General features: G+C 37.6%; 1 protein-coding gene across 1 annotated transcript in view; it reads right to left on the bottom strand.

Moving 5' to 3' along the window:
* IFT140 (intraflagellar transport 140) overlaps window positions 1-16931 on the bottom strand; it is a 204100-nt gene extending 187169 nt beyond the window's left edge. Inside the window, exons 1-2 of the mRNA XM_044657419.1 lie at window positions 16785-16931; window positions 8570-8791 (exon numbers count right to left, since the gene is read on the bottom strand). Coding sequence (XP_044513354.1) covers window positions 8570-8791; window positions 16785-16931 — 369 coding nt within the window. The remainder of the gene's footprint in view (window positions 1-8569; window positions 8792-16784) is intronic.
* Between the last annotated feature and the right edge of the window lie 9614 nt (window positions 16932-26545).

Raw genomic sequence — 26545 nt, 5'->3', positions numbered from 1 at the left:
GAACATTGTACACAGAGACCAATACACTGTGGTAAAATAGAATGTAATGAACTTCTGTACTAGCAGCAATGCAATGACCCAGGACAATTCTGAGGGATTTATGGAAAAGAACACTACCCACATTCAGAGGAAGAACTGCAGGAGTGGAAACACAGAAGAAAAGCAATTGCTTGAACAAATGGGTTGAGGCAGATATGATTGGGGATGTAGACTCGAAACTACCACACCAATGCAACTATCAACAATTTGGAAATAGGTCTTGATCAATGACATATGTTAAAACGAGTGGAAATGCACATCAGCTAGTGGGGGGGTAGGAGGGAGGGGGAAGGGGAAAGTAAGAGCATGAATCATGTAACCATGTTAACTTTTCTAAAAAATAAAAATTATTGAATGTTAAAAAAAAGGAAGAAGAAAAAAAAATATCTACTTTTCACATTGGGAGGCTTCTTCTAAGACTTAACATTCCGTGGGTACCAGGATTGTACTTTGGCTTTTTATCTATCATCCCACATTCTGATTATAAAACTGGCATATTTTCTAATCTTTTCTAATCACATATTTTCTTAGGGATAACAGCTTTTAGGTTTTTTTGTTTTTACATCAGTCTTACTTTATGAATCTATCCCTTTCCTACCCAACAAGCCATCTCTCATAATATTTTAAATGAAATAAAAAAGCAGTTCAGCAAAACCAATCAACATATCAACAATATCAATATTTGAGATAGTTCACACCTGTAGTCCCTCACTTCTATAAAGAAGGGAAGGAGGTGCAAATGATCAATTGTTGATCATTATAACTATAGTCAGTTCTGCTTTTTCTGTTATTTTAATTTACATTGTTAGTTAATGCCACTATAATTTTCCTGGTTCTGCTTTATTTCAATTTTGCATCAGTTCATATAAATGTTCTTAGACATCTCTCATTTTTCATATTTATTATTTCATTTTAAGTGTAATTAATTGATTTGTCTGATCAAAAGACAGGAAAGCAGCAGGACAGATTTGGATCCTTCTTGCTAAATGGTGAAGAAGGGGAGAAAAAAAGAGGTTGATTGGATAGTCCTTGGATATGTCACATAACTCCTAGCATTGGCCAGCAGGTGGTATCCAATACAGGCTGGTTGCCAAAATGGCTGAATTGGAGAAAAGCCCAGCAATGGGGTATATTATACAAACCTTATTCATGGCTTTTTTAAACTCAGAACAATTTAATTCTGAAATCATGAAGGGCTCTAAAGATGTGCTATAGAACTCTTATCAACAAAGTAACTAAGCTAGGCTAATCTAGCTTATTAATTTTTATCTAAATAGCTAATGACAAGTACAAATATTCAAATATATGTGTACAAAGAGATTTTTAAAATAAAATGAAACTAAAAATTAATGATAAATGATTAAACATATATCTGTAAACTTATTTACCAAACTGGTTTAAACCCCAAACCAAAAAGTAACCAACAACACAAATATTTATAACCTCTTTTGAATTTCTTTTCTATTATTTACCAGTCCTTATTCTTTTAGATATTTGTTAATATGTCTATTCTTTTAAATGTGAGAAAGTTGAAGGAAGAATAGAGATTTTGCATCTAAATAACATTTTCTCTGAGAATGAGGAATAAACAAGATTCATTTTTCACTCCACTTTCAGAATGGTGATGTCACTTTCTAAAATCCTTCACATTAAACACATCCTGGAGGATGAATATTATAGAACTGATAAAGAACACTTCTAAAGATGATGCTACTTATTGGATTTTCTCTTACGAAGGTGAAAAAACTCTAGTGATATCTTTCTGATAGATAAATTTAGCAACATTAGGATTAGTCAGATTTGAAGCAAAATAATAAGGTTTTTAAACATTGTCAAGCCTCCCATTGATAACTGAGGCTAAAATGCAAATAGCACAAATGCAAATAGAGCCTTAAAGCTGGAAAAAACTTCAAGAATTATCTGGTCCATTTCATTCATTATACATATATTGTCAATGATTACCCCCAAGGAATTTTCTACCAGAAAATCAAATGAGCTAGTGTAAATTAAGTGCCTTGCGAACCTTAAGGTACTTTAGAAAATGGTTGCCCTTATTATTTTACAATCCAGAAGGCTACACTATTATAGTTTGAACAGAATGGTTCAATTCAGCATAAATGGTAAACATTGTGCTTACAGCTTTGCTTATCCTAAGTATTACTGAACCAAAAGATAACAGGTACAAACTAATACTATCTCTGACTAAGGCCTGACCCCTATATCATGTTCAAAAATTCAAAGTTATGTGAGGCAGGCTACCTCAGGGGAAACTGGGAAACCTTGTCGGGTTGTTGTTTCTCTTTTGTTTTCAAAGAGGACCAATAACATCACGAGGCAATATCTTGATTTGGATTTAATTGAGACAGAGTTGCACAAAATTATCAGCTTCTCTCTCTCTTCCAGAGTCACTGAAGTCCGGTGACCAGAAGACAAAAGTCAGGATGACCGTCAATGATCCAGGATGAAGTAGATGACCTTGATGTCTTCAATGTCTAACCAGCTTTTAAGGGTTCCTTAGCACCTGCTTTAGTTGCCTTCATGATCATTGTAATGAACTGTTCTCATCTGCCCATTCTACCAGGGAAAGTCTATACATGTTTGGAAAAGACATCCCCCTAACTCACCTCTGGGTTTGAAACCTATCAGTTATCCTCAACCTGGTTTAGACAATCTGCTGAGATGGTTTTACCAAAATGTGGCTCTTGCACATGTTATAACTTCTTGGAGCCAGAGATGAGTTGGGTAAAAGATAAAACAGTCCTGATCACTTTTGGTAGAAGCAACAAACTGGAAACAAAGGAGATGGTCATGGATTGGGAACGGTTAAACAAATTGTGACACAAAAATGTAATGGAATATGAATACAGAGAAGCATGGGAAGGCCTTAAATAAATGAATGCCAAAAAAAAACTAAGCAGAACCAGAAGATTATATACATGATGGTAATAAGGTAAATGGAAAGAATATAAATGATAACAATACAAACTATATATGTTGAAGCTGTAATGCCCAAGTTTAGCCCTCCAAAGAGCAGATATGAAATGAGACCTACCCTTGCTTCTTTGAAGATGATGAGATTCCTGGATAGGGAATATTACATATAATGAAAATTGTTTCAATATGTCAATTAGTTTTGCTGAACTTTTTTCTCTTTATTCTTTGTTATAAGGGATTATCAGAGGATAGAGGGTGGGAAGAGGACTACAATGGGAAATGTATTGGGGGAACTGGCTAATGAGGGCCCAGTCTGAAAGAAAATGTGTTTTGTGAATCTATTTCTAGAATGTGTGAAGATACCAAGTGTATGAGCAAATATGCATGATCATCTCCCATCTACTCAATGAATGGTGAAGAGGGGACTTTTGGTTGGCTATTGAACCAGAACTGAGAATAAATACAAAGGTCTAAACAGATAAACTCATTCTTTCCTTCCTATTGCCATAAAGATATAAGTCCTTCTCCTTCCCTCTCTCCTCCTCCCTCCTCACTGGGTTGGTCAGGGAACATATAGCTTCCTGGGCAAGCCTATGTGAGGAATGGAGCCACCTCTTGTTTCTGTCTTGCTTCCTTTGGTACAGGACTTTGTGGGATATCAAAAGGCTTAAAGAGCTACCAGATGTCTAGAGGCCAAACTTGGGAAGAAACCAGTTCTGAAGAATGACCTGCTTGAACATATCTATCAGCAACTCAACCCAGCAGCTGAGATGTCCTATTCTACAGGAAAAGCAAGCAACTCCATCCCTCAGGTCGACAGAGTATTTGGAAGCGAAGTTGGTGAGGAGAATACTAGTTTGATCCCATTCTCTCCAGAGACTGAGGAAGTAGAGGAGATAATATAGCCCAGTTTGGGGGTGGGGGTTGTTTCTATACTTCAGTGTTTGCTATAACTTCTCAGTATATATAATTGATATCAACTGGTCATTAATGATTATCATGAGACATTCATGAGTCAAATGAAATTAGGGCAGTTATATCCAACCATTCTGGAAGGCAATTTGGAATTATGCCCAAATGGCTTTAAAAGAAAGCATACTCTTTGATCCAATAATGCCACTACTGGGTCTGTACCCCAAAGAGATAATAAGGAAAAATGTTTGTACAAAAATATTCATAGATGCGCTCTTTATGGTGGCAAAAAAATTGGAAAATGAGGAGATGTCCCTCAATTGGAGAATGGCTAAACAAACTGTGGTATATAATGGTGATGAAATACTATTGTGCTATAAGGAATGATGAACTTCTTGATTTCTATATGAACTGCTGGAAAGACCTCCATGAACTGATGCTGAGAAATGAGCAGAACTAGGAGAACATTGTACACAGAAAGTGAAACATTGTGGAATGATCAAATGTAATTGATTTTGCTACTAATACTAATGCAATGATACAGGATAATCCTAAAGGACTTATGAGAAAGAACACTATCCACATCCAGAGAAAGAACTGTGGGAGTAAAAATGCAGAAGAAAAACATAGGATATATCACTTATTTATATGGGTATAGAATGTGGGATTTTGGCATTTAAAAAACTATTCTATTAACAAAATGAATAATATGGAAATAGGTATTGAGTGATAATACATGTATAATCCAGTGGAATTGCTTGTTGCCTCCAGGAGTGGAGAGGTAAAAGGGGAGGGAAAGAACATGAGTCATGTAACCATGGAAAAATACTTTAAAATAAATTAATTTTCAAAAAAAAGAAATTTGGGCAGTTATCACTGTAGATTAATATAGGGAAGAATAGGGATTTGAACCATTAGCATCAGAAAGATATCCCAATTCCTCAGCATCCCTGAGGTATCCCAATACCCCTACGTCCCTGAGGGGGGTAATGCAGCTGCCTCTGGGAATCTGATTTCCTAGTGTGAGTGGAAAGTAACATAAAGACGCTAAGAGTTCATTCAGACTACACAAATAATGTAAAAAACAAGAGATATAAATAAAAATTTCATGTAAATATTTAAGACTTGATCATTCACTTTTCGTTAGTGGTATAATATTAAAATTGTGTGAATTAGATGAAAGATCTACAGACTTTTTAAATTTAGTGGTGAAAATGCTATCATATGATATATATACACCATAAACTGACCTCATAATTTTGTCCTAAAGGTATAAAGAATCTGATATGTATTTTAGTCAACACTTACCCATAAAATACGAATACATGCAAAAGAACTCTGAAGAACTAGATTAACCTTAGAGGTATAGTGAGGATTCTGCTATAGTAAGAGATTTAAGTAAAATCATTGTAGGTAGGACAGCTAAAAGACAGTAAGGTTTAGTACGATGAGTGCTGGGTTTAAGAGACAAATAATTTAAGTTTAAACCATATGTTTATCCTTGTACCTCCCTAGGTGAGTCACCTTCCCTCTCTAGCACTCAATTTCCTTATGTTAAAATGAGGAGGAGGGTAGAATGACTTTGAAGATACCTGCAAGTTCTAAATCTATGATCTTATGACTTCCATTTACACATATCATATTCAAAGGTTAGTGAGAGAAGTGTCAGAGACCAAAAGTCCTCATTCCTTAATAATTTAAAATTTGAGAGAAAAGAATTTGCCATTTATTAATTTATATTTGACTATACCTAGAAAGAACCTGAATTAATTAATTGGTTCCTCTTCTAGTTCACCTATTTTCCTTAATTATGGATTTCAGTGGAAAGAAAAAATGAAACAAAATCCATTCTGGTAGTAAAATATCTTTTGCCAGGACTGTTTCCTTTTAATTCATTACTAAAGAAATTTTTAATTAGTTAAATGAAGGAGCAAGCATTGTGTTAAGTAAAAGAGATATAAATATAAAAGCAAAAACATTTCCTGCCCTCACCTTGAAGAGTTCCAGAAGAGCATGAAACTCAGGGTGAACAAGAGGTATCAAAGGAGAGAATAGTGACAGAGAATACATAAACATATGGAAATAGGTTCTCTCTTTCATTACATTTGGCTTATTTTCATTTTATTTATTTAAAAATCCGTATGCCTCCTATCTTAGAATAAATAGTGTATTTTTTGGTTCCAAGACAAAAGATCAGTAAGGGTAGGGAATCGGGGCGAAGTGACTTGCCCACGGTGACACACCTAGGAAGTGTCTGAGGCCAGATTTGAACTCAGGAAGTCCTGTCTCTAGGCCTGGCACTCAATCTACTGAGCCATTTAGCTGTCTGCTCCCATTTGCTTTAAATATATGAATTATTTTTTCCTTTCCATGCAAAGAATAGGGACACCTGATTGCTTCTGGGTGAAGCCCAAGTGACTGACTGCTAATGGCAGATGACTTTGGGCACCAGAACTCTTGCACTGTGGTGAGGGTGGCCAGTGTGGCCACAGCCTAGGAGAGACTTAGCCATTCAGATGCAGAGAAAATCGTTATATAAAAACAGTTATAGCTGTCAGTTTAAGAACTCCCCATTGCAAGTAACTATGTTCCATACAGAGGGAAATCAGAGTGGCAGTCTTTAAGCAAGTACAACTAGGAACCAGAGCAGCTCCTAAAAACATCAGAGGCTATTGAAAAGGACCAGTTAACCTTTACTCCCCCACTCTTGCCTTCATCTTTTCTTTTGTATTTTCTACTTCAATCTAGCATACAAAGCTGGATCCTACGATCAAGCACCAATCCATTATTCCATTTCCATAATTTTCAGGCACAGGGGGAAGATGCAGGATAGGATTAAGTGGCATATCTACATAGGAATAGTGAACTTTTCTCTTTCATTTTCAATATGTTAAACAAACCAAGTGGCCAACAATTGCTGTTTACCTAAATTTTATGGATGTAGTGGTTTATTGCAGAATCACAAAACTGAGAGCAGAAAATTTCTGAGGTGGGGTAGAGTCATAGATATCATATTCTAAATATTCCAAAGCAATATTTTGTTTCATCCCCTAGAATGAGTTTAGAACCCAGTCAATAAGAATTTTTATTTATTTAGTTCTTTGAAGTCAGTGGGTCAAAGCATCAGAAGAATAAGAAAGACTTGTGTGTCAAACGACCTAGATGAGACCATTGGCCTGGGGGCTGGCATATACTGCCACCTGGTGGAAAAAATTATAAACCCTCTCATTTGCCATCCTATTGGCCCTTCACTGGTCCTCTTAACACCATGCCCTAGGGCAGTGATGGTGAACCTTTTAAAAACCCAGTACCCAAACAGCACTCTCACGCTGCATGTGAGCCCCTTCCATTACCCCCAGATAGGGGAGGAAGGAAGAACTCCCATTGACAGCTGGGCAAAGGGGCGGATCATGTGAAGAAAGTTCTCTGACACATGTGGAGAGGGGGAGGGGATCAGCCCCCTCTGGCACACGTGCCACAGGTTCACCAACATGGCCCTTGGTGATAATGCACTCAGCTTTGGAACCACCCAGCTGGACCTCCAAAATCTTGACCAAACACACAGTCTAGTATATCTAGCTGGCCGTAGACCCCAGACCACACTTCATATGCCATCTGGCCATCCAACTTGGCCAATTCTTTGTCATTTACCTGGCTACCACATGCATAAATTTTCTTTCTTTTTTTCCTTCCTTCCTTAACCCTTACCTTCTAAGAAATGATACTCAGTATCAGTACTAAGGCAGAAAAGAATAGTAAGGGTTAGGAAATTGGGGTTAAGTGACTTGACCAGGATCACAGAGTCAAGAAGTGTATAAACTTTCTCTTGACTACCTCATCAACTGCTTTCCATAAATCTTGTTGTCAGAATAATAATAAAATAAATGCTACCATTGCTTCTGGAAATGATTTGGCAATTGACTCTCCTATAGTTCTACATTCCATTTTTGCGACTTCTCCAATGAAAAGAGCCTTTTTCAGTTTTCCTTTATGCTGTTATGTATGTTGCCTCTTAAGGCCCTTATAAGCTCCTGGTACCTAAGGTCCTAAGATCAGCAACTGTTAGGGACCCTCTTTTCTATTAGAATGTCATGTGTTTAGCACAGCACATGTCAAATAGTAATGGCTTAATAAATGCTGCTTTTCATTCATCCATTGGTTGACAGTAAAATAATAGCTGTCTGTCCATGAGTTTATTGAAAGTAAGGCACAAGGAGATGTGGGCACCACAAATGCCACATAAGATGGCACACACTATAGGTCTGAATATGAAGCAAAAATCAGTCATTAAACCTTAAAGGTTACTTTTCACAATCAATAGAATACAGAAAACACAGAAATCACAGATTACCCTTCATGTATTTCACCAATTCTGACTGTTAGCTTATGCTACATCTTCTTTTCTTTTTTTAAAACCCTTACCTTGTTTTAGAATTCATACTAAATATCAGATCCAAGGCAAAAGAGCAGGTAAGAGCTGGGCAATTAGGATTAAGTGACTTGCCCATGGTTGTACAATGAGGAAGCATCTGAGATCACATTTGAATCCAGGACCTTTCCTCTCTAAGCCTGGCTTTCTATCCAATGAGCCACCTACCTGTATCTCTACAACTCTTTTCAACGACTGAGCATTTTTAGAAGTTTTAAAGTTATGGAAAGGAAAGTAAAAATTTGTCTTACTCACCCTATCCCCTGACACAAGGCAATTTCCATTTGTGCTCCAGGTCAGAACTGTAATATCAGCAGTATGGGTGGGGGGGACTGGGTGTTGTTCCTTATCCTGCTTGTTAAATACTAAGACTTCTCCAGTTTCCCAGCCAATAGCCAGGATCATTCGAGTCGGGTGCCAGCTCAGGGACATAGCTCGGAATGATCTCTCAATGTGGGTTTCAGGCACATGCTCACCCTACAAGGGAAAAGAGATAATAACAGCTCGCAATGAAGAAACCATCTGTTACTATATTACAAAAATACTAGGAATCAATGGATCAGGATCAATCTGAGGTTATATTTGAAGGTGCCTAAACCTGTTTCATTACATTAATGTTAAATTTAAAGTGTTCATTAACTTTAACATATCAATTCAAACTTAAGTTATAACATTTCAATTCAAAAAGACTTTGAGCACCTATATGTTCAGATCTATGATAAATAATGTGGGAGATAGAAAAAGCATAGTCCCTTCCCTCAAGGGGTATTATAAGTTCACTACAGACATAAGACATATATGAGAAGCAATTAAACAACAGCATCGTGATATGTATTATTAAATACCAACACAAACAGCACACATGTAACTGTTATAAATCTCAGAAAGGAGATAACACATGCCCAAAACATTACAGAAAAGAATCAGAATCTGAAGGATCTTAGATCATTGAGGAAGGAAAAATAAACTTCACAAATGCCAGGTTCTAAATGACTGTCTAGGTCAAAAAAGGTTCGGGTACCATATGGCTATTAGCTGAACTTAAATCAATTGCAGAACAAAAATGTTTTTTAAAATATATGACTAAGGGGGCAGCTAGGTAGCTCAGTGGATAGATGTCAGGACTGGAGTCAGAAGGACCCAGGTTCAAATTTGGCCTCAGACACTTCCTAGCTGGGCAAGTCATTTAATACTGTTTGCCTAGCCCTTGCCCTTATATCTCAGGGTTGTTATTAGGATAGAAAGTAAGAGTTTAAAAAAATGTACATCTGCATATATATATGTATATATGCATACATATACATATGTATACACGCATATATATGATTTCAAATAAAGTATATGATAATAAAATTAGTTAGAGGTAGCATAGTAGCTAGGCTAAGAGCTGGAAAGACCTAGGATCAAGTTCCAATTCTGATACAAATTGGCTATGTGATCCTAAGCAAGCCATTGTTTTTTTTTTTTGGGGGGGGGTTGTGTTTTTTTTTTATACACTTACCTTCTCAATACCAAGTATTGGTTCCAAAGCAAAAGATTGCTAAGGGCCAGGCAATTGGGGTTAAGTGGCTTGTCCAGAGACATAGAGTTGGTAGTGTCTAAGGCCATATTTGAACCCAGGACCCCCTGGCTCTCAATCCACTAAGTCACCTAAGACCCCTGGGCAAGTCATTTTAACCTTTTACTGCCCTGGGCAACTAAAATCACACTAAAGTCTATTCTTTTACATAAATGTACCATATATTCACTAGTTCCACTGATGTATGTATTTATGGGAAAGTTTTCAGGAGATTCACAGAGAAAATGTTTTATTGCATTTTCTTGTTAATTCTTTTTTTTATTGTCAAAGCCCATCACTGCCTTCATCCTGCAAAAAAGTTAGAAGAACCACAAAGAGGAACTGCTATTCTGGACCTGGTTGCTGAAGAAGAAATTAAGGGTGGCACAACCATTCTATATTAGAATTGGGGGTGGGGAAAGGTGGCAGAGTCAGCTCAGGAGAGATGAGAGGCCCTCAAAAATTAAATTCTTGGCCCCTGGGGATTAAGAGATCTAGTCCATCACCTCTGCCTCCCAATTCCTCATTATCTATGATTAGGAAATAAAGGGAAAGTCATGTAAAGAGTTTCATGTGGATGCACAGGGAAATCACAGACAAATAGGATGGAAGCACGATTAAAAAAGAAAGATAGAGACAAAAACATGAATATCACCCAGAATGCTCAAAATAAAGAATATAAAAAGGTGGTAAGGATTTTTCTTTTTTAAGTCTCTATTGGAAAAAAAAGAAGAGAATCAAGGAAAAAATAAGACCACAAGTACTAAAGATACTGTAACTCAGGGTGGACAAAATGATAGTAAAGGACTGATGATAATGGACTATTAAGAAAAGGCTGAGCTGGGGCAGCTGGGTAGCTCAGTGGATTGAGAGCCAGGCATAGAGACAGGAGGTCCTGGGTTCAAATCCGGCCTCAGACACTTCCCAGCTGTGTGACCCTGGGCAAGTCACTTGACCCCCATTGCCTACCCTTACCACTCTTCCACCTATAAGTCAATACACAAAAGTTAAGGGTTTAAAATTTAAAAAAAGAAAAGAAAAGAAAAGAAAAGAAAAGAAAAGAAAAGAAAAGAATAGGCTGAGCTGTTCAATTCCCGATTTATTTCTGTCTTTTCTGATAAGGACATGACTAGATGAAAAAGAACAGAACAAAAATGAGTTCAAGTCAACCATACCCAAATAAAATATATCACAGAGTAATGAAAGAACTTGGGCATGTTTTATTACTAAGGAAACTGTAATGGATCTTTGAGAAATCATAGAAAATGGCATAGGGACTTCAGGCCTTAAAAAGAACAAATATCTATTAGCTGATCCAACCATTCTAGAAAGCAATTTGGAACTATGTTCAAAGGGCTATAAAACTGTATATACCTTTTGATCCTATAATACCACTACTAGGTCTGTATCCCAAAGAAATTTTTTTAAAAGGGGGAAGGACCTATTTATTTATATTTATAGCAGTTCTTTTTGTGGTAGCAAAGAATTGGAAATTGAAAGGATGCCCATCATTTGGAGAATAGCTGAACAAATCTCAGTATATGATTATAATGGAATACTATTGTGCTAAAAAAAATGATGACCAGGATTTCAGAAAAACTTGGACTTAAATGAATTGATACAGAGTGAAGTGAGCAGAACCAGAACTTTGTACATACAGTAACAGCAATGCTGCTTGATGCCTTAGCTATTCTCAGCAATACAATAATCCAAGACAATGATCCAAAGGAATCAGAATGAAAAATGCTATTTACCTCCAGAGAAAGAAGTGATGTAGTCATAATGCACAAATTTTATTTTCTTCATATTTTTACATGTCTTCTTCCAGAACATGACAAATAAAAAAAATATATTTTGTAGATAGTAACAATATCAAATTTTTTAACATCTTCTAATGTCTTAGGGAGTGAGTAGGAAAGAGGGAAAGAATTTGTAATTCAAATATTAGAAAACAAAAGCCAAAAAATTGTCTTTACATATAAAGGGGAAAAAAACAAAACACTACTAAGGGATTTTTTAAAATGAGCAAACATCTCAATTTAAAAAATAAGAGAATAATGATAATTGTAAACTATAAGTCAGAAAATTTGATTCTCTTAGCAAAATTCTAGATCATATTGTGAAAAAAAAAACTGCTAGTGAACATCTAGAAAAGAAGTAAACACAAAGATCCAGACAGTTTTATCAAAATAAGGTACGACTAAACTCATTTCCTTCATAGAAAAATAACCAAGTTGGTAAATCAAGGGAATGCTATAATTATAGTTTAACTAAGTTTAGCAGAACATTTTAAAAGTTTCTCATGCTAATATTATGAAAAGGTTGATGGGATATCAGAAAAACAATAGAATAGTGAGATGGATTTGGAAATGGTTACATGGCCAAATAATATTAATGGTTTCTATGTCCCTACCAAAGATCTGTGCTTGGCCTGATTTTTTTACCTTTTTTTTTAATCAATGACTCAGATAAAGGTATAGGTGACATATTTAGTAAAGTGTGAGAGAGAAAAGGAAAAACTATTTAAGAAGATGACACAAAGATAGGGATAGAAAGGTTAGGCTATATGACAAGATAGAAAAATGTCTTGACAGGGTACATCAGGTCAAATATTTTCAAGATGAAATTGAACATGGATGGAGTTGTGAATTGGTCCAACCATTCTGGATGGCAATTTGGAACTATGCCCAAAGGACTTTAAAAGATGGTCTGCTCTTTGATCCAGCCATACCATTGCTGGGTTTGTACTCCAAAGATAAAAGGAAAAAGACTTGTACAAAAATATTTATAGCCACGCTCTTTGTGGTGGCAAAAAACTGGAAAATGAGGGGATGCCCTTCTATTAGGGAATGACTGAACAAATTGTGGTATATGATGGTGATGGAATACTATTGTGCTAAAAGGAATAATGAACTAGAGGAATTCCATGTGAACTGGAATGACCTCCAGGAAGTGAGGCAGAGTGAAAAAAGCTGAACCAGGAGAACATTATACACAGAAAGTAAAACACTGTGGAATGATCAAATGTAATTGATTTTACTACTAAAAGCAATGCAATGATACATGACAATTCCTCAGGGACTTATGAGAAAGAACGCTATCCACATCCAGAGAAAGAACAGTGGGAGTAGAAACACAGAAGAAAAACAACTGCTTGATCACATGGTTTGATGGGGACATGACTAGGGATGTAGACTCTAAATGATCACTCTATTGCAAATATTAATAATATGGAAATAGGTCAATGATATATGTGAAACCCAGTGGAATTGCTTGTTGGCTATGGGAGGAGGAGGGGGAGGAGGGGAGGGAAAGAACATAAAACATGTAGTCATAGAAAAATAGACTTAATTATTTTTTAGAAAAAATGAAATTGAACATGGATCCATTGTAAAGTCTTATACTTGGGTTCAAAGGATCAGTGTCACTATTATAAGATAGACAAGGCATAGCTAGACAAGTTTATCTGAAAGATATCTGGGAGATTTAGGACACTATAAGCTCTATATCATTTATAAGAGTGATATGGCACCCAAAAAGGTCTATGTCAATGATTCCCAAAGTGGGCGCTACCACCCCCTGATGGGTGCTGCAGCAATCCAGGGAAGCAGTGATGAACACACTTTTTTTGTATTACATTCTATTCTGAGTTCAATAAATAGTTTCATAATTTCCAGGAGGCGCTAAGTAATATTTTTTCTGGAAAGGGGGTAGTAGGTCAAAAAAGTTTGGGAACCACTGGTCTATGTGATCTTAGGCTAGTTTGAGAAATTTTGTATTCTTTTAGGTGAGAGGTGATATAGTTCCACCACACTCAGTCCAGACCACATCTGGACTTTTAAATATTCAATTTTGGGTCTTAGGACATTGATATGCTAAAGAATATCTAAAGGAATGTAATCTGGATGGTGAACAACCTTGAGAATAGACCATATGGGTGATCCATTGAAGGAACTGAAGATGTTTCATCTAGAAAAGAAAAAATGTAACTGCTGTCCTCAAGTTTCTGAGGGACTGTAATGTGGAAGTTTATACTGGCTTGGTCCTAGAAAGCAAGACTATGAGCAATAAGAGGAAGTTGCAGAAAGACAGATTTAAAGAACAAACTACTAATTTGGAACTATCCAAAAGTGGAATAAATTGCTTTAGCAGGTGGTGGGGTCCTCATCCCAGGAGGTCTTCAAACAAGGTGGATGGCTACCTAGGATTCCTAGGGATCCCTAGGTAGGGAGAAGTTAAACTAAATGGTCTTTGAGGTCCCTTCTAATTTAAGATGCTACAATTCTTGCTCATTTTCCAAATTTCACAACCTAGAACATTTTGCACTTTTTTTTTTAGTTTTAAGCCCTTATCTTCTATCTTCTGTCAATTCAAAGACAGAAGAGTACCAAGGATTAGGTAATTGGGGTTAAGGGACTTACCCAGGGCCACCCAGCTAGGAGGTGGCATAGTGGATAGAGCACCAGGCCTAGAATTAGGAGGACCTGGGTTCAAATCAGGTCACAGACATTTCCTAGCTTTGTGGCCTATGGCAAGTCACTTAACTCTGCACACTTAGTCCTTGTCCTTAAGTCTTAGAAGTGTAACTAAGATAGAAAATAAGGGTTTAAAAGAACAAATATTTATTAAGCTCCTAAAAAGGACTAGGAATTGTGCCAAGTGTTGGAGATATAAAGAAATCTTTGCCATCAAGGGGTTTACAATCTAATTGGGGGAGAGGGGAAGAGACATTATACAAAAGGAAATTAAAAAGGAGAAAGAGAGCCAAAAGTGCATGGAAAATTTGCATGGTCAGGAGATTTTAAGTAATCAGATCATTCTGGGAAAGGCTCCAATAGATGAGATTATCCTATTCCAGACTCTCCACCCTGGATTCCTTTGCCATTCATGCACATCTAGTCTTCAAAGTCAGGATCATTCCCCTACTCCTAGGACATAGACCATCTGTGAATATGGGATTAAATCTAAAAATGGGCAGGGTAGAGTTAACCCCATCTTCACATCATATCTCCTTGGAAGAAATGAAACTTGCAGAAACTCAGAAATAGAGTTAAGGATAGCATCAAGGAAAAACTGACTTTTAAGAGAAAATGCCTTTTCTATCCTGAGAACAAAAACCACCTTTAAGATAAAAATGAAAGTCAAGAAAAAGGCTAGGAAAATGAGCAAACCATCAAAAAAAAATCTAACCATAGAAAATTTTTATGATGACAAAGAAGAGCGAGGAACAGACTCTGAAGGGGACAGTGAAAGCAAAGCAAATATACACAAAGCTTCAAAGAAAAATATGAATTGTTCTCAAGTTCTGGAAGAACTCAAAATAAAGGAGAGGAAAAATAGGAAAGAGAAATGAAAGCAATGCAAGAAGAAAATAACAGCAGAATTGGCCAAATGAAAAAGGAGGCTCAAAAGCTCATAGAAGAAAATTCATTCTTTAAAAATTACAATTGGACAACTAGAAGCTAATGATTAGGTTTGTAAATTTAAAGAGTCATTCTTTAAGGGGAAGCTAGGTGGCTCAATGGATTGAGTCAGGCCTGGAGGTGGGAGGTCCTACGCTCAAATCTGACCTTAGACACTTCCTAGATATGTCACCTTGGGCAAGTCATTTTTTTCTCTCCAATTTCTAGCTCTTACTATTCTTCTGCCTTATAACCAATACTCAGTATCAATTCTAAGACAGAAGGCAAAGGTTTAAAAAAATATATTCTTTAAAGTTCAAATTAATTCAATCAATCAAGTATTTGCTAAGTATCAACTAATTACAAGGCACTGTGCTAGGCAATTGAAATTAAAAGATAAAACCAAAATTGTTAGAGCTTTCAAGGAGCTTCTTCAAGGAGCATTGTCCTATATATACAGATAAGTAAATATTAATTATCTAAGCAAACACTTTCTTCCTCAACATATCATATTGAGTTAGTTGCCAAGTCCCATCAATTCCAACTCTCCCAAATGTCTCACATTAATTATCTCATGTCTACTTACATGCCTACTCTAGATTCTGGCCCTCATCTCTCTGATTCCCATCTCTCCCCTCTAAAATTCATCTACCACTCAGCAGCCAAAACAATCTTTCCAAAGCTCTGGTGTGGCTATGTCATTTCTCTACTGAAAGAGTCAAAGACAAAAAAAAGGAAAATTTTTTGTGTGGGAAGAAAATAACTTGAAAGAAGATTGACTAATTTTATGAAAAGGCAGTCATGTTTTACAGACTAAGTTATGTCGCTACACATATTATACTCTATTTTTATGAAAAAGATGCAAAAAATAAGAATTCATATTGATATTGGGGATTCATTCAAGAATGCATGTCTTAAAATATATCCTGCAATTAGTAAAAATTTAGCCTAATATCATTGTACCTAATTGATAGGACAATACATTAAATTAATCTCTGGCTCATCATAAAAACCTAATTTGTAGTTAGTATCTTATATTCTTTAAGAAAGGAACTCTGTAATATGTATTTTTAAAAGTTTGCCATCAGGAAGTGTTGAAACATTATAGTCACAGTTTAGCACTTAAGTTCTTTCTTGTTTTTACCTTTACTTCTGACTTTGAATGGATACTAATATCCATTTGAAGACAAAAGATGGATAAAAGCTAGGCAATTGGGATTAAGTGACTTTGCCAGGAATCATATAGTTAGGAAATGCCCGAGTCTGAATTTGAACCCAGGCTTCCCACCCCCACCCCCACCCCACTCCAGGACACTTTAATTTATCTCTAATTGCTTCAAGTAGTTTAGTTTTCTCTTCCCGGTTACACTTTAATTTTCTTAATAACAAAATACTTCTTTGTACTCCCCACAATACCAAGCAACACTGGGTGTGTCAGAAGTACTCAATAGTTGAATGAATATACATTGAATGAAAAAGATGATTAGATCAAAATGGAAACTTAAGTCACCTGTTCAAGGTACACATCTACACTTCCTCCAGAAGTTATGCTGACAGAAGCAACTGCCAACAATGGATGAAGAGGATGCCAAGTAATATGGGAAGGAGACCCAGCTGAATCAGGGGCTTCTATTCGGTGATCAAAGTAGAGTGCCATGGTAAAGTATTAACCTGGTCAGTATCTAAACCTGCAGGGAAAAATAATTTAAGCAGATGAATTAAAAACAAATAAAAGGGTTGTGTATAGACTTAGAAATGCTTCCTCTAAAAAGGAAATATCATCAATACACTTTTGTAAAAGCATTCAGAAAATCAAATGTCACATCAATTGTCTTTATTTTAAATAAACCAGAATGACACAGACAATAAACAATCCTTGCTAATTTTGGCTCAATGTGCAAAGGAAATTTTGCATTTATGTAGCTCTCATTTATTTATATTTACAAAAGCATGCAGCTGTCCAGATGTGAAACTGAACCCAAACCAACTGTCTTGATTTCCTTCAGAACAATCTAAGTTGCATCCTATATCTTCTATTCTCAGAACCATGAAATGGAAAGAAGGAAGGCATAATCTTTACAAAACAAAATGATTTCGTTTTGAAATGCAGTCAATTTTTTTTTAAGCCTTACCTTTGTTAGAACTGATACTAAATGTTGGTTCTATTGGTTCTGACAATCTTGTTTCATGAAACCCCAAATTTACTTTGGTCCCATTGGAACTTGTCTTCAAGAAAACTCTCTGACTGAGATTGGTCCCAGACTAAATAACAGGCCATCAAACACCCACTGAGCACCCTGGATAAAATACCCTGGGGTACATATAGTCATTTAAGTATCTTTTTGTTTTCTTAGTTTCTCCTTTTGTAATTAGGGTATTCCCAGGTACCCTAGCCTTTGGTTATTACATTTTAGCCCTCTCCCAGTCCTTTTAGACTGTGGCACAGGTCCCCTGTGAGTGACTAGAGATAAACACACCCTTCTCCAAAATCAATATAAGCACCCTGCATTCTTTAGTTCAGTGGAAATCCCAGGACTGAGATTTGCCCCAGATTAATCTTTCTACCTCAATTAACGACCATTATTATGACTTTTTTAAAGTTCTATATTTTTTCAGATTGGTAGTTCCAAGGCCGAAGAGCAGTAAGGGCTAGGCACTTGGGGGTAAGTAACTAGACCAAGATAGGACTTCTTGTCTCCAAGCCTGCCTCGCTTATCCATCGAGGCACTTTAGCTGCCTCCCTCCCTGCACCACCTCTATTAATTTATTTTTGTTCAGAGGGAAATTAAACTTAGAATCATAAAAATCATTAAATGCCAGAGTTAGTTTAAACCATAAATTTTACAGATGAGGAAATTAAGGCCTAGGGAAGTAAGCTAATTAGCCCAAAATCACCAAACAAATTAATGGCAGAATATGAATAGCAATCAGAAATCTTCTCTCCATCTATCTAGAAAACACTGGACCAAGGAAGAAAACAGGATGGGTGGAGTTTAAAGTCTTTTATCCTATTAAATCATCTATGTTCTTTTGATTATTTCTTAAGTTTTCCTCAGAACAGTGTTGTCAAGAACTGATTTATTTCTGATATAGTTGACTTGGATCCTGAATGCTGAATTTAGGTAGAATCTTTTTTGGAAGGTGAAAAAAGGGAAAATATCTAGGTTCACTGGAGTTAGAGAAATTTAGTTGAGCAGAACAATTGTCTGTACTTTAGTTATTCTTCCACCTTTCACCTTGAACTGGAGGAGAAAGAGCCTTTTTTTCAGTTATCAGGACTACCACCCAGAACAGGAAAAATGGAATTGACTTTCTAATGGTAGAAAGAAAAAATGGAATCCCAAATGTATAACTTGAAATGGAGATCAAATTAAAATCATTAGAAAAAAATATTAAATATATACAATGACATAACAACTTGAAAACTTCAAATTTCCTCACATGGTGCTTCAATCAGTGATTTCTGTGAACATTTAAAAAGTAGCCAAAAAGGGGGCAGCTGAGTGGCTCTGTGGATTGAGAGCCAGGCCTGGAGATGGGAGGTCCTAGATTCAAACCTGGCCTCAGACACTTCCTAGCTGTGTGACCCTGAACAACTCACTTAACCCCCATTGCCTAGCCCTTACCACTCTTCTGCCTTGGAACCAATACAAAGTGGTGATTCTAAGACAGAAGATAAGGGTTTAAAAAAAGAAAAATAAAAAAATAAAGAGTAGCCAAAAAAAATTTATTCTGGCACTGACTAGGGCACTTTTTAGGCAAAGATAGGCAGTGAAACAGAACCTGAAAAAACTAAGAGACATAGATAACATTGAGGTCAAAAGGAATTCTTAAGATACGATGTTGCTGGATCTTCGGTATTTAACATATCAAGTTTAGCATTAATTCTTTTTTATTTTTTTTAGTACAGATAAATCTAAAAAAAGGTATAGTAAATATGATTTTAAGATTAATGCAAGCCCAAGGCTTAAGTAAAATTTTAAATTGGTCCTTTTATGTACTAAAAGCAGTTTCAATTCTATAGTTTTTTTTTTTAATTTTTTTTAAATTGTTAACCCTTAACTTCTGTGTATTGGCTCCTTGGTGTAAGAGTGGTAAGGGTGGGCAATGGGGGGTCAAGTGACTTGCCCAGGGTCACACAGCTGGGAAGTGTCTGAGGCCAGATTTGAACCTAGGACCTCCCATCTCTAGGCCTGACTCTCACTCCACTGAGCTACCCAGCTGCCCCCCTCAATTCTATAGTTTTAAATTCCATGTTAAAATCATTTAAAACTTATTGAGTTATTTATCTGATTCAATTTGTATATTAGGATTCATTTTACTATCTTATGCTTTGATTCACTAATCAACATCTGTAATATAGTTGTGAAATAATTCATTTTGTTAATTTTAATAACAAAATTATGGCAGGTATTATTTGAACTATAAATGTATTATGTATCTTTTGATTCAAAATAGAATTTTCTGTGCACTACAGAAACACTGTTGGTTCCACATACCTTTGATAAAATTCACATTAGTGTATGTTTTCAAATGTATCCAAAAGGGAAGAAAGGCAGTTCAAACAAATCATAGAATCATAGCTTTAGAACTGGAAAGGAAACTTAGAGGTGGTCTAGCCCAAGCCCCTTGCTTCAGATAAGAAAATTGAAAGGTCAAAGTTATTTGTCTAGGACTCTACTGTCACACAGGGATTTACTCTTAACTGGTCAGACACAGATAAACAATTTTCCATTCCAAGGAATAGGACTAAAGAAAACCAACTTTTTGCCACTACCTATAGTTATACCTATAGCATTAGTGTGTGTGTGTGTGTGTGTGTGTGTGTGTGTGTGTGTGTGTGTGTATTACTAGTTAGTGAGGAGATTGACTTGAGAGAAAAATAACTATGAAAATATGCCCCCGACCTAGGGGAAGAACTATCAGAGGAGTATGCTTTTTTCCGCCTGAGGCTACAAATCTTAGTGGAAATCAACTCTCAATAACCTTAAGGAGGTTGGTAATGCAGCTCTCCAAACAGTGGTGCATTCATGAGCCATTTACTATAAACAATAATTCACCCTACTGCATGCCTTTCATACAACCCTTAAATTAGGTCATAGGAGTTGGCTAGGAAACCAGATGGGCATGGGGAAGCCAATTCCAAAGTGTGCGGAAGAGAGAAGGGAAGTTAATTCCAGGGCTCCAGTTCTTGTATTTGATCAAGACAGAAAATAACAAGGAGGTTCCTGGACTAGATCAGCAGCCAATATTCCACCTTTGTTAAGGCAGGTGTGGAAGCAAAGCAAGACTCAGACATTTAAAGCTAAATGACTGTGCAACCAACTGTGGAATTTTGAACTATCTGGATTAGGGGGAGGGGGAGTGTGATCAGGACTGTATCTTACCCAGATCAAAAATCTAAACTGCTTTAAATTTAATGGATGATTTCTACATCCCATTTAAGATAGATAGATAGATAGATAGATAGATAGATAGATAGATAGATAGATAGATAGATAGATAGATAGATCTATATATTAAGTTCTCTCTCCTATCAAAATGTAAAGTCCTTAAAAACCAAAAGACTATGTTTTTAACTTTATTGTGGATCCTTAGCACTTAAGGCAGGCTGTGAGTGGCTAGTGTGCTGGATCTGGAGTCAGAAAGAGCTGAGTTCAGATACTTACTAGCTATCTGACCCTGGGCAAAATCATTTCACCTCTGTGTCCGCTTCCTCAACTAGAAATTTAGGGTAATAAGAGCACCCACGTCCCTGGACTATTGTGAGATCAAATGAGATATCTGTAATAATAACTTAGTACAGTGGCACATAGTAGGTGCTACATTAAAGTTTATTCTCAACCCCTTGGTCATTGACTATTTCCAATTTATTTTGGTTATTGAGATTTGACCACTGAGCTCTTTTATGAGTTTCCTGTAGAAAAACAGATTAAGTGTCTTTCTCATACCCATTAGATAAATATATGAAGAGAAAATAATTATGTATGCCCAGGATGTTTAAAGTTTATAAGTTATCAAAACAATGACTTAAGCAACATAAGTTATTCAGAGGAACTAAAAATTAACTTAGTTCAGTAACTAATTCACTTACTCTCTTTAGAACAACCTCTTTTTAGAAAGTCTCTGAGGGGGGAAATATTTTCCAGTCTGAGCTTTGAGAAATCTAGAAAAAAAAAAAAGATGCAACATTTATCTGGTCTCTTTTCTATGTCATTCCTTTCTTCTACCCTCTTTTTGAGTACTTGGTAATTTCAGGTATTGCTATTCTACCCTGTTAAAAACCAGTTTTGAAAAATGATAAGATAAACTCATTCTTGTGAGGGTATAAATACCATATAATGCTTAAAGTATAGCCTTTTTAGCCATTATTTATTTCTATAAAGGACTAACTCTCTAATGGTGTATTTTAAGCACTAAAGAGGTTGGATGGGTAAATATATTAGAGGACAGGGAAGTTTTCCCAAGTCCTCTGAAATCATAACATATAGGCAGTAGCCTACTATGCCTAGGCTAGGTAATCTCTAGATGATCATAATTCAGGAAACTTTAATCACATTGAGGAACTGTAGTTTACTAGAAATTTGTTGAAATGAGATTCAGTGAAGTAAGATTGTATAACTTTAGTTACAATGTTTGGTCACTTATTTTTTCAAAAGACCCATTATTCATTGGTGCAAGAAGTCATACACATACATTTCTTCCATATCTTAGCAAATTCCTAAGAGGGAGCTGGTGGCTCAGGGGAGAGAGCGCTGGCCCTGGAATCTGGAAGACCTTTAGCCTCAAGACACTAGCCATCTAGCCCTAGGCAAGTCACTTAACCTACCCTCCTCAGTTTCCTCAACTGTAAAATGAGGATAAGGATAGCATTTACTTCACAGGATTATTGTGAAAATCAAATAATACACTTGTTAAAAAAGCATTCAGTGCAGTACCTGGCATATGGTCAGTGCAATATAAGCTGCCTAGTCCCCAACCTTTCCTGCTATAGCCAAAAAGTCACCTATTGGCCAGAATTTTGGTAGGGTGTCTCTCTGAACCTTTCTAAGCTGTTTTTCCCAATAACAGACATATAATAGTCTGTCTGTTGGAGTTGTATCCAATTCAGCTTTCTAATTTAATAGGACTTGCTGGTGACTATGCTTTGTTGCCATAGGACTTGGGAATCTTCATTTAATAAAACATTAAAGTAGGACTCAAAAAAATTTATTTATAAGATATTTTATTCCCTCACCTCTTTGCCTAGTACATGACATTAAAGGTTGATGTGAGCCAAATGCGAACTTCTTTCTTCCAGAGTCCACACTAATTAAATGAAAAGTGCCAATATCAAGAAGTTACAAGGTTTTTTTTTTGTTTGTTATATCTATGATGAGTTCCTCTGAATTTAGGTAGACTAGTCATCAGACACAAGATATATGTATCAATCCATCACTGTACCTCCCCTTTCCAGCTTGGCAATACCTGCCAGAGGTTATATTTTGTGGCCCAGCTTTTAAGAACTAGGAGTCTGAGGGCAGCTGGGTATCTCAGTGGATTGAGAGCCAGGCCCAGAGACAGGACCTCCTGAGTTCAAATTTGACCTCAGACACTTCTTAGCTGAATGACCCTGGGAATGTCACTTAACCTCCATTGCTTAACCCTTACTGCTCTTTTGCCTTAGAACCAATATAGAGTACTGATTCTGAGGTGGAAAGTAAGGGTTATAAAAAAAAAAAAAAAACGAACAAAGGGTCACTTCGATATTATGATATAGCATCAGGAAAGTGCTTTAGTGGAGAATTCTCTAAAATAAAATTAAATATAGAATGTATACCTTTCCCCTTCTCTGGGCCATAGTTTTGCTGCTATGGAAAGAGCACAGTGGGTAGAGATTACACTAAATGTTTTTTATGGTCTCTAGACTATAGGAGTTCAAACTGCATTAAGTATTAGTGGACAGGTTACAATTTCTCTGAGCTTCAGTTTTTCCCAACTGTTAAAAGATGAACTTAGAGGGGTGGCTAGGTAACAAAGTAGAAGAGCCTCAGGCCTGGGGTCTGGGGGTCCTGAGTTCAAATTTGACATAAGATACTGTGTGACCCTGGGCAAGTCACTTAACCTTAATTACCTAGCACTTACTGCCCTTCTGTCTTAAAAACATAAGACAGAAAAGTAAGAGCTTAAAAAAAGATTGACATAGTTGATTTCTAAAATCTCTGTCCAGCTCTACCATTCTATAATATCACCTGCTTGCTAAGGTAAATTTTGAAAGGACCAGTGCCTGGAGCTTAACAATAGTAATAACAATGATAATAATAGATACTTAAGAGTTTGCAAACCACTTTACAGAGATTATTTCTGGGAGACTCAAAACCACCCTAAAAGTTGGGTACTACAGATATTTTGTCTTCCTTTTAAAGCTCCTTGGGGGGGGGGGGGTGTCAAGACAGATTATGAGAGACAAGCCAAGATACTACTGGAAAAAAAAATGGCAAATATTGAGGTGGTCACTCAGTTTGTAAGTTTAGGAGGTAGGATTTTATACCTTCCTGGTTGTAGGTGTACTACCCTAATAATAATACCATTTTAATAACAATATCATTTAAATAGCACCTACTATGTGTCAGGCACTGTTTCAAACCCTTTATAAATACCCCAGTCATCACAACAACCTTGGGAGGGAGGAGCTATTATTATCATCCCCATTTTACAGGTAAGGAAATTGAAGCAGAGGTTAAGTGACTTGCCCAGGGTCATACTGGTATTAAGTGTTTGAGGACACATTCGAGGTCCCATCATGGCTTCCTCACTCTAGGTCCAGTGGTCTAAGACCGGTCCAGGCCTAGGTCCACCCTCTTGTCCACCTCACTTGTAAAAGGTAACGCCTCTTTAAAGCCCGTTTCTTCATCTGTAAAATAGAACTAATAACCTGGGGTGTCTGGAGAGAAAAGCCTACATCAAGAATAGAGTAGTGGAGCTGTCTTTATTATCATTGCAGGAGTGGGCAACCCCGGGGTCCTGGCTGCTACGCTGCAGTGTCTCACAACATACGATTCTATGGAAATTGGTTAGCACTTGAAGACAAACTGGCCTCTTAAAGGAACGAAAGTTGGAAGGAAGAAGCAAAACTCTTCTCAAGGGGCTGCCTGACTACCTGCGGGAGCGCAGCGGCGCTTCAGGTATCAATCCGTCCCGCGGAGGCCGGAGGGCAGGACCGCCGGGGCGTGCTACAACAAGGCCGCGAGCTGCAGAGCCCGCCGAGGCGCCGCTCCGGGAGAGCTGTGAGAGGCGATGGGGGGTCCAGCTCCCGGGGAGCCCCCAGAGGTCGCTTGGGAGACGCAGCGGAGGGAAAGAGGGAGGCAAGCGGACAGGCGGCGCGGGCTCCCCGAACAAACAGCTCCAACTCCTGCTTCGGCTCTAGCCTGGCCCAGCTCCTCCGCTTCCGGCCTTGGCAGCCCCCCTCCTCAGGTCGCGGGTGCAATCCCGCCCCCGACCCCTCTCCCAGCCAGGTAAGGAGTGGTGCTCGGGGCAGCTTCTGGGACTGGGCGGGCTGGGGGGGGGGGGTGACTGTATGGGCGGCGTTAGCCCAGGTCCGGCTCCCCTCCGGTGTGTGACCGTCTTCAACTGAAAGGCGATGCTGACCGTTACCCTGACAACAGCTAGGGGCGGAGAGCGGAAACAGCGGAAAGAAGAGGATGTGGAAGCGAAGGACCACGCAGTCTAGACGGAGATTGCCGGGAAGTGCCGAAGCCAATGGGCTTCCTTCGCCAGGACGCCTCCAAGTGAAGGCAGAGGCGGGTCATAGTGTTGGAAGAAGCAGAGGATTCCCCTAGTAGGGAGATTCATAGCTTTTGGACATGGAAGATCTGCTACCAGTCAGGGTTGAGGATGGAGTGGTGCAGGAAGAAGAAGAAAGAGGCAGGACAATGACAAAATGACAATCCAGGAAGGAAGGAAGGAAGGAAGGAAGGAAGGAAGGAGAAAATGGAGGAGGAGGAAAGGAGTGAGAAGAGGAAGAAGGAACAGAAAGGAAGGAGGAAGGAAGGAAGGAAGAAGAAAGAATGAAGGAAACAAGTGTTAATTAAGAGCCTATTATGTGTTACTGTGAGGCATCTTCCCAAATTCAAATTTGACCTCAGACACTTCCTAGTTATATGACCCTGGACAATTCACTTAATTCTGTTTGCCTAAATTTCCTAATCTGTAAAATGAGCTGGAGAAGGAAATGGCAAACCACTCCGGTATCCTTCATGACTGGGTCATGAAAAGTCAGACACAACTAAATGAAAACAATGTGTTACTGTGCCTAGAGTCTTAAAATATCTTATTTAATCCTTGCAACAACTTTGGGAAGTAGGTGCTATTATTAGCCTGATTTTATAGTTGAGGCAACTAGAGGTTATGTGATCACATAGCTTGTTTCTGAGGTTGGATTTTCTTTTCCTCCCTTCTTCCCTTCCTCTCTTCCTTCCTCCGTCCCTCCCTTCCTGCCTTCCTTCCTTCCCTCCCTTTCTATTATCTTCCTTCCAACATGCGGGGTTAAGGTCTTGACTCCCGGACCAGTGCTCTATCCACTTCACCACAAAGCTGCCTGTGGTTTAATTACAACATTGGGCAATCCCCTCACAGGATCCACAATTCACTGCTCAATTTATAGGTGAGAAGCAGCCAGCTTATTGTGGCAGTTCAGGGCTCTGAACACTTGGGTTCAAATCCAGTCTCTGACATTTATTCGATATGTGACCCTCTGCAAGTCATTTACTTTCTCGCTGCTTTAGGCAATTCTTTCAGTCTATAAGTTGATGAACTATTACTGATTTGCCTTGATAGATGGAGTTTCCTTTTGAAATATTCCTCCCTCAAGTCAGACATAGACCAAAAAGAGGCTATCTCCCTATAGAATTATAGATTTAGAGCAAGAAGGGACCTTAGGGAGGAAAAAGAAGACCAAACAGGACTTGAAGTAGTGCAAATAGTAGGGAGCAGAGTCCTAATTCAAATTCAGACCCTTCTCATTCAAATTCTACTGTTCAGTACCAAGACTTCTAAACATAATTCAAGACCATGACTTCACCACTTCCTGACCTCTGAGGTTACTTAGTTGGCTCAGCCATCTAGTATCAGAGGGAGTGATTTAGTTAACCTATTTGAATGAAACTGAAATGACACCAGCAAAGACCAAGTTTCATATATACCATGTTGAGATTGATTCAAAACCTCTTTGGATATGATTACAGCATTTGTTATAAATAGTCATCGCCAAGTTTCTGATCTTACTTATAGCTC

Source organism: Gracilinanus agilis, chromosome 1, assembly GCF_016433145.1.
Source record: "Gracilinanus agilis isolate LMUSP501 chromosome 1, AgileGrace, whole genome shotgun sequence".
Classification (NCBI taxonomy): Eukaryota; Metazoa; Chordata; class Mammalia; order Didelphimorphia; family Didelphidae; genus Gracilinanus; species Gracilinanus agilis.
This window is presented reverse-complemented; position numbering and strand designations above follow the sequence as displayed.